The sequence below is a fragment of the Alnus glutinosa genome, chromosome 13, assembly GCF_958979055.1.
Source record: "Alnus glutinosa chromosome 13, dhAlnGlut1.1, whole genome shotgun sequence".
NCBI lineage: Eukaryota > Viridiplantae > Streptophyta > Magnoliopsida > Fagales > Betulaceae > Alnus > Alnus glutinosa.
The window spans coordinates 622,460-641,631 of NC_084898.1; the positions used below are offsets into that span (position 1 = coordinate 622,460).

The 19,172-nt window shown below is 37.7% G+C and overlaps 1 protein-coding gene across 1 annotated transcript; it reads left to right on the forward strand.

The window, feature by feature from the left end:
- Window positions 1-12,202: 12,202 nt before the first annotated feature.
- Window positions 12,203-16,190, forward strand: LOC133853741 (probable lysophospholipase BODYGUARD 3). Its single transcript, XM_062289762.1, has 4 exons — window positions 12,203-13,275; window positions 13,444-13,772; window positions 13,865-14,064; window positions 15,786-16,190. The coding sequence occupies exons 1-4, from the start codon at window positions 12,690-12,692 to the stop codon at window positions 16,111-16,113; spliced, it is 1,443 nt and encodes a 480-aa protein (XP_062145746.1). The 5' UTR covers window positions 12,203-12,689; the 3' UTR covers window positions 16,114-16,190.
- Window positions 16,191-19,172: the final 2,982 nt, after the last annotated feature.

The following is a 19,172-nucleotide window of genomic DNA, read 5'->3' on the forward strand; positions in this document are numbered from 1 at the left end:
CCAAAAGTCAGACCTTATCTTACTAGGGCCTAGCCACCCTCATCTGATACACTCCCCCTAAGATGCAGCACCTAATTGTTTTACTTGAACCATGAAGGACAAAGTAAAATTTTTACTTGCACGTAGTGGGCAAGGCATATAGCAAACTCAGCACATAAGCAGTGAATATACAATTTAAAATGGCATAATGTATATGATTTACTGCTTGATTCTTATGGTGCTGCAATCCTAGAGGGTGCCAGAATTTTTAGGATCTAGGTTCAACTAGCATGTGGTCAATTTGACCATCTTAATCAAAGACCTCTTCTCTTATCTAGAATTTTTAGAAGCAAAAAGTCAGAAAAGGAAAAGATGTACCTTAAGGGAGTCTTAGATAGTGCACATTTTCATCGCATGAGGAAAGTAACTATCTATCATTAAGATGCAACAGAAAAACTTAGCAGATATCATGCATAAACTCTCAATCATATATAAGCAGATTTAATCAATGCACAATGAACTGAGATATCAGGCAAAACACATGCAAAAACTGAAAAGCTATCAAAAGAAATGAATAAAGTTCCGCATCTTCTCCCCATTTTTTTTTTTGTTGAAAAACAATAAACAGAAAAACAACAAAGACATGCTTATGGAAAAGGAAATGACATCTAATCCCAGCATGTAAGGTAAACCAAACCTGTCCTCATGGAGAGAGGTTTAAGAAATACCAAGACAGAAAAGCAGCCGCCCGACGTGCTTCAACTGTCATCCCCAAAAGAGAATATCTGCAGATGTTTCTCAAGACAATAAGAGAAAATATGGGGATAAAATAAACGGTTCCTCAAACAGAATGCAAGGCATGAGTACGATATGACAAGATAAACAATGCAATGCAAACATACCTGACATGCACTAGGATTTAGGAACCAAAATCCTAGGCATAGGAGACCTCACCTACTAGGTGAGTCCACTCCCCCTTAAGGGGTGAATTGTCTCATCCTCCCTTACCCATACCTTCTTTACCTGTGAGGCAGGGGTGTGAGCCATGTCCCACTTGATCAATCTGACTAGGACATTCTTCATCATGTTGACAAGCCCTTCATTGGTCTGATTCTTCTTGGGCTTGTGAGGCTTCACTTTGAAGCATTCGGCTTTGAGGATAATGCCGTTGTTGCTGAAAAACATGATGAGGCTTAGAAGGTTTAGAGCTAGACTTACCTGTCTTTTGCTCTGTTTTCCTGATCCGAGGCTGCTGATGTCGGATTTGAGGACAGTGTGGCCTGATGGGTCCAGAGACACCAGAATGATAGCAGGTAGGCTGACTTCGTTTGCTGAAATGCTTCTTGAAGGGCTCTGCAAATTTAAGATTAGCATTTTCACAAACAACAAAATCCTTACCTCTTTGAGATGTATGCCTCCTATGGGGCGGGACATATTTATCTGAAGATGTTTTCTCAATAACGCCCTTTTTGGAGTCCTCCTGCTTCTTCCAAGGTCTGTGAGATTTTAACACAACACAATTTGGTCTAATATGACCAATTTTTCCACAATTATCTAAGCAAGAATTTTTAGAACATGCTGCATCTACTATCACATGCTTAATACCAACAGAGTCTAATTCAGAATCAGAAGCATGTGAAGTAGAAGTATTTAAATCAGCAGTCAAATCAGGCTTGTTCGAAATATCTGAATGAATACACAGCATGCTTTTCAAATTATTACTTGAGAATTTTTTCAGGAGATCTTCAGATTCTTTTAATTTATTCTCAAATGTATCAATATTGTCAAATAACATGGTATTCTCAGATCTCAAAGAGTCAATCAAAGCATGAGATTCAGATAACTGAACAATCAAAGACTCTTTTTCTTGCTTCACCTTTTTAAGCTCTTTAGAATGTTGAGCATTCTTCAATTTATTAAAAACCTTAAAGAGCTTAATATCAGAATCTTCATTAGAAAACTGAGAAGAATTCATGATAAAAGGTGTAATAAAAAAATAGAAGTCACAAGAGATGAGGATCACACTCAGGAAATAAATCCTAAACAGAGTGTATCAGCTCTGATACCAATTGAAAAACGGAAATGACTTCTAAAAATAAAGTGTGTGCATAAGTGTCAACAAAAATTAAAGCACAGCGGAAAGTAAATGACACACAGATTTTTGTTGACGAAGTGGAAACCCAGTTAAGAGAAAAACCACTCCGGGGCAGCCAAAGCCAAGAATTTCACTATTCAGAAGACATAGCTAGATACAAGATAGTAATACTCACATGTACCGATGCAGTGGTCGTACCTTGATCTCTGACGTGTAACCCAACAAGAACGCTTCCCAACCAGATTCACCTACCTGATGGGGTCTTCAATGGAACTCCTTACCTTAGAGCCGACCTCTAAGATAGACTTCGGTTTACAGCACAGCACACTTGTAAAACGGCTTCAGAGGGATTGATAACTTCTCTGAGCTCTAATGGAATTCACACCGAATTCTTGCAGTTCTTAGTGCCCAGGGGCCTCTATTTATAGGTTGGGGGCTCAAATGAGCGTCAGGCAAAATATACCTAGGCACCGTCCGGACGGTGGACATGGGCCGTCCGGACGGATAACTGTGCGAACAGATTTTTCTGAAATTTTTGCGGAGAAATCTTTCTTGTTTAAGGACATCGTCCAGACGAGATGGCACATCGTCCGGACGGTCGCACTTCCGCTGCAAGTAATTTCCTTATAAGGCACTCGAGCGTCCGGACCATGGGGGATGAGCGTCCAGACAGCTATTCTTCAACACGCAATTTCCATATCGGTAATGTGCGCGTCCGAACCATGATAGGCAGTCGTCCGGACGGTTGAAGTCGAATCGACAATTTCCTTCTTTGATGCATGTGCGTCCGGACCACAGCTGTCAGACGTCCGGACGATCATATTTGAATTGCGATTCTTGCCTTACAGAGACGCGCGTCCGGACGATTGATTGATCTTCCCTTTCTTGGAACTTGGAAAGAAATCCCGGACATGCTGCTGAAACGTCCGGACGGATGCAAGCTGGCACAGAACCTTCTCGATACAGTTTGGGGTCCGGACGGATTGAACACTTCGTCCGGACGGATGATGCTGGTCTGTCTAGCGTCCGGACGGGATGACATGTAGTCTGGACGGATGGAACAGTGGACAGATGGTCGTCCGGACGGGATGGCTCGATCGTCCGGACGGCTGACAGGGAACTTGAATTTCTTCTGACTTGCAGACTTTGAATAGTGGAATCCCTGTTTACAGCATCTTTACATTTAAGTGATTTTGTCCAAACACAGAATGAGGCCAAAATACTAACAACATATATGGTTAACTGTTTGGTTGAGGTTACATATGAGTCTAAATTTATTTTCAAAGACATTGATATAAGATTCAACCAATATAATTAAATTGGTCAGAACATCCAATCCTAACGGGTCTAACCCGCTAATTTCGTATTGGCTTCATGTCTGGAATTGACAGTCCTTATGTTGTAGAGTCGGGTTGGGCTGATGCATTGATATATGTAGGTCAACCCTAACCCGACCCATTTAATTAAACCGGTCAGACCCCTCAACCTTATCCCACTAATTTCGTGTTAAGTTCGTGCCGGATTCCTAGATCATGCAAAACATCGTCAACCCTAGATCATTGATCCCCTTCTGCCCTTCCCCCCACCCTTTTTTTTTTTGTTGGCTTTGATTGTCTTCTTTTTTTGTTTTGGTTGTTTTCTCTATTTGCACTCCCGCCCCCCAAAAAAAAAAAACCAAAACAAAACAAAACAAAAATCACCAGACAAAGATTTGCATCTGGACATCCATAGATTTACAGGGTCCCAATGGATCATATTATAGTGCATGTTTCAAATATATTGATGATTTATACAAAGTTATACAAGATATATTATCAAATCTACAAATACCCTTTCTCTATTCGCAAAGGATAAAGGAAATAGGAAGGAAACCAGAAAAAGAAAAAAGAGAAAAAGGAGTAACAACATTCAATGTCATGCATCATTTTCTCTTTATTAGGTTCATCCTTCACTGGCATCTGTTTGGTTGCCGTCATAATTATTAACTTGCTTGAAAGTGAGGGTTTAAAATAGGGTTGAAGGACCTTTCAAAAATTGTGTTCTTTCTCACGTTTCTTGAATTTACCTCAGTACGTTATCGCTTTCAACCGCCCTTACAGAAAAGATCGCGTCATTATTTGGCCAACTTTTTACTATTTATGCTCCGTTTGTTTCAGCGTAAAATGATTTCTGGAAAATGGTTTCGACATTTTACGGTATTTGGTAGGGGCGAAAATAATGGTCAACGAAAAATCATTTTCGGTTTGACCGTAAAACCTTCTTTAATTTTTAGAAAATGATTTACGATTTTAAAAACCGTAAATCGTTTTTCGAAATTAAACTTTTCGTTATTGCATGCACGTTTGATATCCGATTGCTAGAATCTGGCAATGGTCGGTAGGAGTGAGCAAATCCCCGCAATCCCCGCACCTCCCCGCAATCCCCGCCTCGCCCCTCCCCGCAAAGACTAAAACCCGCACCCATGGTGCAGGCCACGAGGCCTTATTTGGGCCCCCCGCATGGTGCGGGGCGGGTTGCGGGGGGAGCCCTTAAAATTTCGCGGGTCCCCGCCCCACCCAGCAGAATTTGAAAAAAAAAAAAAAACGAAAAAAAAAAAAGACACATTTTGGTCGAGAAACTTCACTTTCTTAATTCTTTTTTTACTCTCCTTTCCTTCGGTCCTTCAGTTCTAACCTAACCGGCTAGTTTTGTTTGCCCATTTGATTGGAAACATGCAGGTACTCTTACACCGTTATTTACTGCATTTAACTTCATCACAGGGCTATATTTCTAATCTAAATTAATTGTTCCATGATGCAATTAATTTATGTTGTTCTAGCAGTTGAACGTGGAAATGATTGACTAGATCCTTAAGAACAAGATTTTTATTTTTCCAATGCCTCTATTTTTATTCTGATTGACTCTTTGAAGCTTCAGAACCTTTGCCTTCTTATGTCTTTTGCTTACATTAGCTGAAGAGTATGAAAACTGCTTGTTTGATTTCTTTAACAGTATATAGGAAGAAAGATATCTTTATAATCATTAAGCTTTATAGGCTCTGTTTAAGGTACTTGACAAGTACACATTTGCATGGGCCTACAAGGCAACAATTTTACCTAAAAAAATTTGTATTATTCCTTTTTCAAAAAAAAAAAAAATCTGTATTAACCCGTGGGGATCCCCGCCCCGCACGGTTTCAATAAGTTTTTCACGAGTTGCGGGTTCCCTTTGGGGAACCCGCACCCCTGCGGGGCGGGGTCAAAAAAACCCCTTCTCCGCCCCATGCTCAGTCCTAATGATCGGTCGTCGAAATCCAGGGGGCACCGGAATCCGGCAACATCCAGTCACCGGAATATTGCCGGCGCCGGAATCCAGCGACATCTATCCACCGTCGCCGGATGCCGGCGGATCAGATTCCGGTCGAATCTGGTCGGAATCCGGCCATGGTCAGAAGCTGGCCGGATCTAGCCAAAATGGCCGAGATTTGGCCGGATTTGAATGGATCTGTTCACTGATTCGGTCGGATCTGGATGGATTCGGCCACTGATTCGGAGGAGTCCGGCCGGAATACGGCAATTTTGGCCAGATTCGGCCAACCGTGTTCGCCGGAATCCAGCAACGGCGACTGGACGTTGCCGAATTCCTGCGACAGTTGTATTTTCTTCTTTTGTAATTTTTTCGTGCAAACCAAACGCCGAAAAATATTTTCTAGAAAATTATTTTTTTTTGAAAATGATTTCGTCAAAAATATTTTACGACGGAAATCATTTTATGTCGAAACAAACAGAGCATTAGTTGCACATTCTGTAGTACTGTATATCTTGAATTTGTTGTTAAGAAGCCCATTCTTTTTTCAGTGTTTTATCCTATATGTTATATGGTCTAAAGAAAGTTAAAAGGAATTAGAATTATGGTTGAAAGGCTAAAGAAAAGTAAACAAAAATATTTGCCAAATGAATTAAGTAAATACTGACTATGCTACCGTCTCTATTATCTAAATTTATCATGTAGATAACCTAAGAATTAATCCGTGGTGCCACTAAAAATCTGTAGTATAATCAGTAAATATTCAGGGATGAAACGTACCGGAAATTCTGATAGAGGAGGCCAAATAAAAATACTAAAATTGAAGACTAAATTAATATATAAAATAAAAAATAAAAATACGTACCCATTCAATGTTAACAAAACACAAACAAAATATGAGGATGTTGAATGGATAACGATCGATTATATAAAGTTTGGGTGAGAATTTTTATTGAACTTTCAAGAGTCAAGGTAATTGTTTAGTTAACTAATGAACTTTCACTCATATATTTTTTGAAATGACTCTTATAGAACACAGTTAAAAATTGAGAAAAATTTTAATGGGTTCAAAATTGAGACTTTCACGTGCGCCGTACAGGGTTAACCGGCCAAGTATGTTAGCCGCCAAACTATTAATTTTCACCTAAATACAGTGTACATAATTTCACTTTTTTAAGGGAGTTTTTTTTTTTAAAGAAAGAGAAAAGAGATGACCATGGCCCCATCCGACCTGATCCGTCTCTAATCAGTATAACGCGCGTACTGATCAAGTAAAATAAAAGGAATTTACTTGTAGTCTAAAATATGGTATAATTACACCATTGATATTTGGAGTTGTTCTAAATTACGAATCACTCCATGTGGTACAAAAAGTTCATGATAGGTCCTTGTGGTAAACTATAATTACGAATCACTTCCTGAACCCGTTTTTCGTCCACTAAGTTAATGGAGTCCATTAGTTTGCCACATCATAGCCAATAAGAAATCGACACGTGTCTATTACAATTAAAATATATATATAAATAAATAAAATTATTATTATTATTTTTTTAAAAAAAAAATGGTAAATAGTGAAAGGTGGCTGCTGGTTGGACGGCCACACCCAAAATGGTTGTCGCGCGCCTACCATAGAAGTGGTGCACGGCCATGCATTTAGGGGTGGCCTTCGGGCCAACGCTAGGCCCATGGAAGGCCACGTACCACCCTCAGGCATGGCTAGGGGTGGGTACGCCCAGGTGTTGGGTCGTGACCTCTTTCTGGCATATCTAACAAATATAACAATAAATGATTCGTAATTTAAGTCGACCATAAAGTCTAATTATATAATTATTTCTTAAAATATTTAGGTGCATTGGCACATTATGAATATCTTTGACATACAAAGTTAATTAATGCTGCAAACCAAAAATATTAGCTTTAGCATAACGTAATCAAGCATTAATTAGTAGTACTACGTACTATTGTATGATATATATCAGAAATGTTTGGTGACAAACATAACAATTTTATCCATTCATTTTCGCTTTTTTAAAAAATAACCAATTTCAAAATATTTTAATTTTTTTCACCTTTTATATTAAATTAATAATTTTTTATTACTATTTAAATAAAAAAAATTCACTATAATACAATTTTTTTTTACTTTTTCATATAAATTCTTTTTACTTATTACTACTATAAAAAAAATAAAATTATACTCAACAACCTTTAATCCTTTATCAAACAAAACCATCATGACTTGCCGCACCACCCACACTAGGTGTAGCTAACATATTTTCAAGACACAAGAACAACTGCACGTGTGGCGAAGAATATAATGTGGTAATTAATATAATTAATTATTATTGTTGACGAAATATTTGCTTTAACCTACAAATTATATAGGCATTTAAAGAATGGCATGTGTCCTCCTATATATATATATATATATATATAGGCTTTTAAATAGTGGCATGTGTTCTCCTTTCTTGATCTTAAAGCTTTTAAAGCGACATTTGTTTTTAACATTTTTCACTCTGTTTTTAACATATTATATATATATAAATGGTTAGAGTTCTTGCAATTAACGTGAACGTATGATCAGCCATACCCGGCCATATATATCACAATTTTCCTTGATATATCCCGCAACAGATCCAGCAACTGATGTCATCTAAATATAGTGATCATTGTTAGGTGAACAAAGCAGGAAAAAAGAAGAAGAAGAAGAAGATGTATATAATGTTTAAGCGATATATAGGCCTGAACTCCTTGGCATTATATCAAGACACTTGGCACAATTACTTGTTACATGTTAATTAATCTATGATCGTCCTGCCAGCAATCACATATATAGTATCTGTTGAATCATGGGTCCAACTAGTTATTATTTACAAGTATTTTAATTCCATGATATTTACAAGATTAAACTTTGTACATTCAGATAAGCCTAAGATTATACTGTGTTAATACCCGACAGAGAGGGGTGTTGTGCTGCTGTAGTGCAGCAATCAGTGCCAAAAAAAAAAATAGTCTCTAATATTACTCCTTCAAACGACAACTTAATTGATAAAAAAATATCAATATCTCCCTAATGACGAAAATACCCTTAATAAAATAAAATTAAAAATAAAAGTTCTTATAAAAAAAACTAAAACTAAGAATTAAAAAAAAAAATGAAAAAAAACAAGGGATGAAGATTTAAAAAGTTTTCTTTTTCTAAAAGAAAAAGAATTATAATTTTTAGTTTTTTTTTTTTCAAATTTATAAGATAGGTTTGTCTTATTCAAAAAATAATAATTAGGGTCATATTTTTTTTTTTTTTTTTTCTTTTGCTAACCTTGAGAGACATTGACAATTTTTTGTAGATTGGGGGGACATTGTAACGATTAAAAGTTTGCAAAAACATTGTCCATTGGATATTAGTTTAAAGGGTATGCAGACTTTTTCCTATATAATACCAAAATATAAAATTAAGAAATTAAAATTGATGGGACTAGGAAGCTTTTTTAAATTTAGATAACAAAACTACTTTTTATCTTTTTAGTCAAATACACTTTACAATAGCTTCATTTATCGTTTCCTATATCAATTAAATATTATTTCTTTACAAAGTATAAGTTCTTACCAATATATGCGTGCTCACTTTTTCACAAAATTTAAACACAATCTTCAATAAAAGGCAAAGATATGAGAGATGAGAAAAAAAAAAAAAATTGTATTAAAATAATGAATAAAGAAGCTTTTTTAGTTCCTGATGCATTGGGTACGTAGAACTGTAATATTCTCGATACTCAGAGAACCAATAAAATATCTGTTGTGAGTGATTTTTTTTTTTTTTAATATTTTCTGTGTATATATATAAGAAGGAGAAGAGGATATAAGAATGCTCTGAGTAGTCAGCTCGTCAACTGGTAGACGACTAGACGTCCTTTGTCACGATGACTATCACAATTAATTCAAAGACTTCCTAGTCTTTTACGTGTTGAGTAATGATTCACTACCACCTAAATATACAACTTTTCACCACCTTGTCTATGTGGCAAGGTGGTCCCTCACTTTAATTTATTTTTAAAAAATAAAAAAACTCAAAAAGTAGTGGGGGACCACCTTGCTACATAGGCAAGGTGGTGAAAAGTTGTATATTGAGGTGGCATTGAATCATTATTCTTTACGTGTTACACTGTTTAAGCAGTCATTTTCTACTTTAAAAGTCTTCCAAGTCTTGTAGTAATCTTTACGTCAAGCTCCGAAGGCAATTTAAGCAGCCAATCCTTTTCAAGGGATTAGTGTTTCGAGTTATAAGCACTAAAGGCTCAAACACTACCGCTTTTAATGTAATTTTTAAAATTATTATTGAATCAAAATTCAATAATAATTTTAAAAGTCATGTTCAACGATGAGAATATAAAAATGAAAGTGCGTAACATTCCTATTGTGAAAATTAATCATTGAATGATTGAAATCACATATTATGGCTGAAATATAAATAGGGCAATATAGGGAGGTTTTCTCACTTTTAAGCGTGCAAAAGATGTTGCTATCAAAATTGGTATCTTTGATTGATATATATATATATATATATATATATATATATATATATATATATATATATATATATATATATATATATATATATATATATATATATATATATATATATATATATATATATATATATATATTGGAAAAATATGGTGCAAGACCTTTCTATTATGAAAGACAAAAGTAACTAGGCCCAAGATTAAGAATACCTAATCCCATCAAATATCATTTACTCTATTGGAAAAATATGGTGCAAGACCTTTCTACTATGAAAGACAAAAGTGACTAGGCCCATTGGAAAAATATGGTGCAGGACCATCAAATATCATTTGTTTTATTTGGAAAAATATGGTGCAAGACCTTTCTACTATGAAAGACAAAAGTGACTAGAAACACTACAAAAAAAATTGTTTTTCGCCACTTGCAGGTCGCCACGTGTACGGTCACTGTACACGTGGCAAACTGTTGGCCGCGTGCAAGTCGCCACGTAAATACACGCGGCCAACCCGGTTGAGACTAACTGCGCAATTAGCCTCGTGTATTTTAATACGCGCGGCCAATTGGCCACGTGTATTAAAATACTCTCGGCCAATTGGCCGCGTGTATAATAATACACGCGGCCAACAGTTGGCCGCGCGTATTAAAATACACGAGGCTAATTGGCCGCGCGTATTTTAATACACGCGGCCAACTGTTGGCCGCGTGTATTATTATACACGTGGCAATATGTTTTTTTTAAAAAAAAATTAAAAAATAATTTTTTATTTAATTTAAATCTGTATTTAATTATTTTTTAAATAATTGATTGTATTTTTAATTTAGTTCTTTATTTTTAGAGGAAAAAAAATATAATAACTGGAAGAAAAAAAAAAAAAAAAAAGAGGAAAAAACACGTACGATCAAGTTCAGTAGAGAGAGAGAGCGAGAGACAGAGAGCGAGAGACAGAGAGAGAGAGAGAGAGAGAGCGAGAGAGAGAGAGAGGGAGAGAGCGATACACAGAGAGAGAGAGAGAACACACCGTGAGAGAGAGAGAGAGCGAGAGAGAGAGAGAGAGAGAGAGAGAGAGAGAGAGAGAGAGAGAGAGAGAGAGAGAGAGAGAGAGAGAGAGAGATACAGAGGAGAGAGAGAGAGAGCGAGAGACAGAGAGAGAGAGGGAGAGCGAGAGACAGAGAGAGAGAGAGAGAGAACACACCGTGAGAGAGAGAGAGAGAGAGAGAGAGCGATAGAGAGAGAGAGAGAGAGAGAACGTGTATATTTAACTTCTTCTTTTTTTTCTTTTTTTTTTTTTTTTTTTCCGTTTGAAATTCTTGTTCAGTGGCGCGCGGGACAATTCCCGCGCGCCACTGCCTTCAGAAATTCTGGAAGCCACGCGGCCAATTATATTATATTATATATATATATATATATATATATATATATATATATATATATATATATATATATATATATATATATATATATATATATTTAATAAAAACAATTAGCCACGTGTATTTAATACACGTGGCTACTTGGACGCGTGTAAGAAATACACGCGGCCATATACAAAATTTAATAAAATTTGTTTTTATTAATATATATTTGATAAAAACAATTGGCCACGTGTATTAAATAGTTGGCCGCGTGTAAAAAATAGTTGGCCGCATGTAAAAATACACGCGGCCAACTGTGATGCGCCCCCTTCTAGCCACGTGTACTGTATACACGTGGCTAATTGGACGCGTTTCTACAGTAACAGGTACTGTAGACACGCGGCCAATTGTAGAGTTTTTTGTAGTGAAACCGCGTTCCCACGTTGTACAGATGGCTTATCATCATGGCTTAACCTGAGCATTTGAATCGTTCGGCACCCAAACACTAGATGAGTCAAGAAATTAAGCCTAGTTCCCATATAGAAGGATGTCCAATTCCCCCCCACTTATTTTGGCTTAAAATCATAACGGTGGAATATATATATATATATATATATATGCAATATTATTAATTTGTAGTATATATTTGAGGACGGTGACTGGTTGGTAACAAAGAGAATGGGTGTCATGTGGCTAAGCCAGCATGCAATAAATACTAGTCGTTAGGCTCCGGAGACCTACTCATTTACATTAATGAGTTAGTCTACTTCTGATCAGTAATGAAGAAAGAGTTCCAACTTCTAACCTAGTGGATGAGAAAAAAAATAAAAAATCTAGAATTTGTGAATCATGGGCAAGAAAAGTGACCCTTTTCTGATCTCTTGGGTATAAGAAAGAAAGAAGAAACATTTGTTTCTTTGTTATATATAGACTAATTCTATTGGAAGAAGTATCGTATGGAAAAGAAAACGACCCATAGGGCGAAATATTTGCTGAGGAGAATTTGTTTCTTCAATTGGGGGTGGGGGGGGGTTCAACTACCACCCGACCTTCTCCTTGGCCAACAAACGAGGTTAAATGAAACAATGAATTCATCTCTCTCTCTCTCTCTCTCTCTCTCTCTCTCTCTCTCTCTTTAAGATTTGAAGTTTGATCGAGAGAAAGCATTCCCACACGCTTTCATTCCATGCGACATCATTTGGGAGGTAGCTGTTTCCATGGCCCATTTTCAGAATACCCAAAGAACCAGAAACCCATTCGGTTGGCTTTCTCTTTTTCTTAGCATAGCATTTGCCTTCCAAGAGAAGATGGAGCTATTTACACTGAGCCTATCGGTACTTCCAATGACACTGTCAACTTATTAAGGCAATGGCTGCCTTCACGTTTTCATTGTAATTCTCTCTCTCTCTCTCTCTCTCTCTCTCTCTGGTTCAATTCTTGGTGGTCTTGTTTAATGGCTGCCATGGGCAAAACCAAAACGGTTTTAATAGTTACTGGCAGAGTTATAAACGAGGCTGTGAGCTTCATTGTCTTCTCTTTTCTAGACCTTCTCGATTTCCTTCTTTGCTTTGTTTACAAGTTAGCTGACTTCTTCATTGAAGCCGAATGGAAGCCATGTTACTGCTCGTCCGGCAAAGAAGCCATCACTTGCAGTGGGAAAATCTTGGTCTCCGAACAAGGCGGATCCAAGATTGTTTGCCTTAGCTCAAGCAAGCTACAATTGGAAGAGATCTCCGACACCCTCTACACACGTCCTTCCTTGGTGTCCGAGGTGTCTAGCTTGACGGTTACCGAGCTCAAACGGCTCAAAGTGGCCGACAGGACCACCATCGTACAATCTTGTGAGAAGATCAAGAAGGGCACCGTCCGTTCATCGTTCACGGTTAACTCCACCATTGTTGAAATGCTTCAAGGAAAGATTGGACGGCACGGCCAATTACATCCCATCCCAAGATGGTCCGATTGTAATTGTAGATTTTGCACTTCTTGGACCTCCTCTAGCAAAGAAACTCTATTTGTTCGAGCTGAAGGACGCAAAGGTAATAACACAAACACAATTTCATCACCAACAACATTTTCTTGATGAACCCACTAATTTCTTTTTGTTTTTTTTAAGCCAAATCCATTCTTTAATCAGAAAATAACCTGCTTTCTTCTCATAAATAAGCTCAAAGTTCATATATATTTACATTGTTTATGGTGGTCAGAAAAAGCACGAGAAGATGTGCTGTTCATTCATGGCTTCATTTCATCATCAGCATTTTGGACGGAGACATTATTTCCAAACTTCTCCAGTGTGGCCAAATCAACTTATCGCTTATTTGCCATAGATTTGCTTGGATTTGGAAGGAGCCCTAAGCCAACCGACTCCCTTTACACGCTAAGAGAGCATGTAGACATGATAGAGCGGTCCGTGCTCGAGCCAAACAAAGTTAAATCCTTCCACATCGTGGCTCATTCTTTAGGCTGCATTTTGGCTCTGGCGCTCGCAGTTAAGCACCCTGCCTGCGTCAAATCATTAACACTACTCGCACCTGTAAGTAATTCCTGTTAATCAAATTTCTTTGTGGGTATAACATATAGTATATGTTTATGATATTCTTTTTGGATATATAACATGGCCGGCAGCCATATTTCCCGGTGCCAAAGGGTGAACAAGGTGCGCAATATGTGATGAGAAGGTTGGCTCCAAGGCGTGTGTGGCCATTGATTGCGTTTGGGGCTTCAACTGCATGCTGGTACGAGCACATCAGCCGGACGATTTGCCTGCTCATATGCAAGAACCACCGGTTGTGGGAATTTCTCACCAAACTTGTCACTAGAAACAGGTAATTGATCACCAACCCCTCTACCACCTTTGACTGTGTCAACGCTTTGATCAACCTTTGCATTCCCATCAATAAATACCAAACAACCCACCGCCTTTTTCTTTTTTTCTTCAAATTAGTGTATTAAAAGTGGGAAAAAGAAAAATGGTAGTAGAAGAAGAAGACGAGAAGGCTATAAAAAATCCTAGGCGCTAGGCTACAGCCACTTCCATATGGCTCATATATCTTCTTATGATCCTGTCCCTTGGACTCTCCCATTTAGGACAGTTGGATCGGGCTTGGGTCCAGTTCCAGACTGTTACGAGATATGTCACAATCTCAACGGTTCAGTTCTAAGGGGAACTGGACCCCGGCGAGAAAAAGAGAGCTAGTGGGGGCAGATCCATTATGGTGCAGTGGAACACAAAGTGTCCTATTGATATATGGTGGGGTTGCCCGTATTCAGTACACTAGAACACAGGTGTCCTATAAATCAATTAGGTTGTACGTATTCAGCAATATTTTCAGCAACTTTATTGTTCAATTGTTAGCAATTTGCAATAAATATGAAAGGAAAAATGATTATTACACTCACATTACACAACTCCAACTCCAACGCTCACACTGGGTCTCACTTCCTTGTGTCTAGTGTGAGTGTTGGAGTTGTGGAGTGTGAGTGTAACAATCACTCCTCGTATGAAAGAGTATCGTAAAAAAAATAATATTAATTTCATTTGAAATACATACGAATTTTGTCCTTAGGAGATAGATAAAATCTCGAGCAATTTTACCGTCCGAAGAAAGTTAATATGAGGCTCACGTGTTCAAACAAATTTTGGGTTGTTCATCAACTTGTTTGGATATGTAAGCTACAAAGAGACATTTACCATTTGAATTACCAGCAATCCGGACAACAAATTACTAAAAATATCTAGACTCCATGATTAGATTATAATGCAAGTGCCTTTGCAAAAGGACTGCATTGGCTTTTACGATTGAGGAAACGTCACATTTTGATTGGATAGTTTGAAATGAACACAAAAATAGCAATAAGGAGGAATATAAAGAGGGATTGTGATTTTTAGCAATTTGAATAGTATATTGTTAGTGAGTTCATATGAGACTTATTTGTCCAAATAAACTTTGAACTGATTGACCAGCGACCTATATATTCAGACAGGTAAATTTTATGTGGATTCTCTCAAATGCAATTTGAACAACAAATTATTAATTAAAGACCCTTGTCATGTAAAGAGGCCTCAAACGTAGTCATAAATAAGATCGATGGTTATTATGCATTTTCAATGACGAATATCTAGATTTCGTCATTGAAAGCAACACGTACACATATGGAAGCTTACAATTTATGTTGAATCTTGATCAAAATTGGCTTGATTCTCCGTTAATTCATACTTTAACCTTGGATGAAAAATCTTGGATATTTCTGTACCTAAAAGCACGGTGCATGTTGCTAGTACTGACAGATATACACATAGGCCAAATTGAAGTTTCTTATTACGCGCCATTCGGGGGCCGGGCTTAGGTCAAATGTTGGTGAGAAAGTCACCACTCACAACTAACAGGGAGAGAATTCAAGACTGAAATTAATTTGGCTCTTCATTTAATTAATGTACGTTGTTGGGAGCTTTTTGACAGAGACATGCATGTATCTACTTATGTCATAATTAAGCATATATGACGTAATTAATTAATTAATTTTGGTGAAATATAATCTTTGACAGGATGAGGACATTCTTGCTTGAAGGTTTCTTCTGCCACACCCACAACGCTGCATGGCATACCCTCCACAACATCATCTGCGGCACCGCCAGCAAAATCGACGCATACATGGATGCAGTCAGAGAGCAGCTGAAGTGCGAGGTCACCATCTTCCATGGCAAAGATGATGAGCTTATCCCAGTTGAGTGTAGCTACAATGTCCAGACCAGAATACCTCGTGCCCGTGTCAAAGTGATTGAGAAAAAAGATCACATAACTATCGTTGTAGGAAGGCAAAAGGCATTTGCAAGAGAACTAGAGGAAATATGGAGGAACTCATCAAGTGGTTAATTATTAAAGAGACCTCCTGGCCTTTTTTCTACTTTCTTTCTTTTGGTCTAAATTAAGTCACCATAAATTCTAGCTCATCCAGTCAAAAGTTGATAAATGAATGAGTAGCCTGAGGTTGGCGGGTTATTTACTGCTTCTTCAAGTGTGAAGCCTCAGTTAGGCCCATGAAATTATTATCCACTATCATTTTGAGGTGTGAAAATACTTGCTTTAATTTTATAAAGATGTACTTAATTTCATAAAGTTAATAAATAAACATTAAGTTGAACATCTGGCTTATTTCCTCCGCTCGGATCGATCGGAACCAGTTTACGGTTACGGTGCCTCCTAAAATGATCATTTTCGTTTCATTTGAAATAGAGAATTAACCATTTTACGATTCAGATTTTGTTTTGTTATATTTCATAGTGTCCTCTATAAGGATTGTCTCGGTTAATTTAAATTGAAATAGATATGAACTATTAGACTGTTTATATATGTTTTTTTAAAATCTCACAGTTTATATGGTGCTGCGTCATTTAAAAATTTCAAATGGAGTGACAACATATATATATATACCATACAATTAAATCCATAAAATCAAATCTGGAGATCATGTTCCTCGTTTGAACCTTTGCTACCCCTTTTAATTTTGTCTTGGACAGAATTTTAATTGTTGAGTTGGTTGAATGGTTGAAACAATAAATCTTGATTACATGAAAGAGTTAATGTACAGCTGACACCCTTATGGCAGATAAACAGCAGTGCTACATAAATGAATAATAATTAACTTCCTATATATTCTTGCTCCCAATATGTGGGCAATTTCTGCTCTAAATGCCTTTATTGATTCCTAATTTTTTCATCTATTCACAAAAGAAGATATCAATTCTCTCCATATTATCAAAGGACAACAATAGTTCCTCCACCATCAAGAACCAGTACTGAACCAGTATTTTTCCTTTTGCTTTTGCTAAAGACTGAATATTTTTCTAATATATCTTTTTTAAAATATTTTTGGGTATATACCAATTGATCATCAGGATTCAAGCATGCATCCAATCATGTTCATATGCCATTTGGTCACAAGCTTCACATTTTCGAGTACCCTTTTAAATTAATTTTTATATTATATTTTGATTTTTTGATTTTTTTATTTATTTTTTGTGCTTTTGCGATTCATTGTTATTATATATTGCTAGTAATAAATAATTTGTTTAGAAATTTCCTTTTCAGATTTAATTAAGCTTTTGATCAAAACCATCACATGAGTGAGCCGGCATCCTCGATCTGTGATTAAATCTGGATCTATGATGAAGCACAGGGGATCACTGAATTCCTGCCTGTGGACAGCTAGCAATGGATATAATTGCAACTTGAAGCATTTATTAGGCAAGGAGAATTCTAGGCAATCTGGTAGGTGTGTAGCTCCAAGTCCGGTTAGGTTGTTTCTCAAGAATTTTAGATCGAACTGACCGTTTCGGGTCGGGGCGGGACTAAAATTTAGGTAGGAGGTAACACTAAAAGGATTTTTTTTATTTTATTTTTAAATTTGCGGGGTGTAAAAATTTGATTTGAAAGGGTTACAGAGAGTTTTTTTTTTAAAAAAATAAAAACCCTCCAAACCCCAATGCCGTTCCACCCCTGATCTCATGCTTAGAAATCAGATCAACAATCGAACTAAAATTTACCTCGGGTTAGTGTCATGTAGTTATGAAGAACTCCTCCATGTAACTAGTTCTGTTAAAACAGTTTCCGGTAGGTGATGTGTCGATCAAATATTTGCCTTGTATGCTCCTGGTCCACCTGAAAAAGAAGACTGCGTCGGGGGGTTCTGACAACCCCGCTCCAATGCTTAAGTGAGTATATGGTTCTGAGAGTAAATGTGCAGAATAATGCCAGAAAGATTAATTAGCATGTACTTTAATATCTGAGAGGGTTCTAGTATTTATAGAGGTTGAAGAGCAGTTCAATTAGCCTCTCAATTCGTACACGAGGCGGTTGGAGGAGACGTGGCCCTGGATGAACGGATATTTCGGGTTTCGCTTACCTCGGAAGCACCATCAAGTTTCATGTCGTGCGTCGTGTCCCTTAGATTCCGGGTACTGCCGAGGCATACGCGGATGTGGATATCAACTAGTATTTGGGTCGGCAATTCGAACCAGTTGTAACAGATTGGGCCCAAGTGGTCTTAACGGGTTCGGGTGGATTATGCTCTCTTTAATATTTGGACCTGGTCGGGTGGACCAGAGTGGGCCAAGTTCTCGGGTTGGGCCCGGTACCCGAGAAGGTCAATATTCTTTCCAACAGCTACCCCCTAATTCTCTTACACAAATTTTGTGCTTAAGAGAATTTATGCACAATCAACCGTTATTAAATCGCGTTTTATTTTGAGACTGGGCCGGAGGAATACTGCCGAGAACAATAGACTGGCTCTATACCTGGATCGGTGGCATAACTGGATATTTTCATTTTATTTGTTGCTTCAACCGAGTGGCATCAACCCGAGAACCTCTGGGAGCCATTTTCGAAAATCTCGCACTTTTTATAGAGTCCCGCGCTTTTCTAATTTTAAATTCCAAATTTCAAATCTTCTTCTCTCATCGAAATCCGCAAGCCTCGGGATTTGTTGACGTACGCCGACTGCGCATTAAATGCAATTGGACGTTGGTTCATCTTTTGAGGCGCGTTGCAGCTGTCAGGCTTGCAACCGGGGGCTCTTCCGCTGCCGGTTTGGAGGGAGGAAATTTGGATGAGACCCTTCGACTACCGGTCACTGGAAACCGGCCAACCCGGGTTACCTGCTAGTATCAATACTCATTCCACACTCTGCCCATTTTCACCTCGAATTTTCTTTAGACTTCCAATCCTCTCTCGACTTCCTCCGAAATCATACCGCACATCATTTCCTCATTCTCTCTTACCAAATGTCTAACGCGGAGGAATTCGAAATAGTCGACATTCCGAAGCTTGAAGAAGAAGATGCTCTGTCAGACGATGAGGTGATGCCCGAACGGGGTGACAATCCCGGTTCAGGGAGGGATATCCTCCGGCCTCTTAGGCCCCTCGATCGTCGAGGG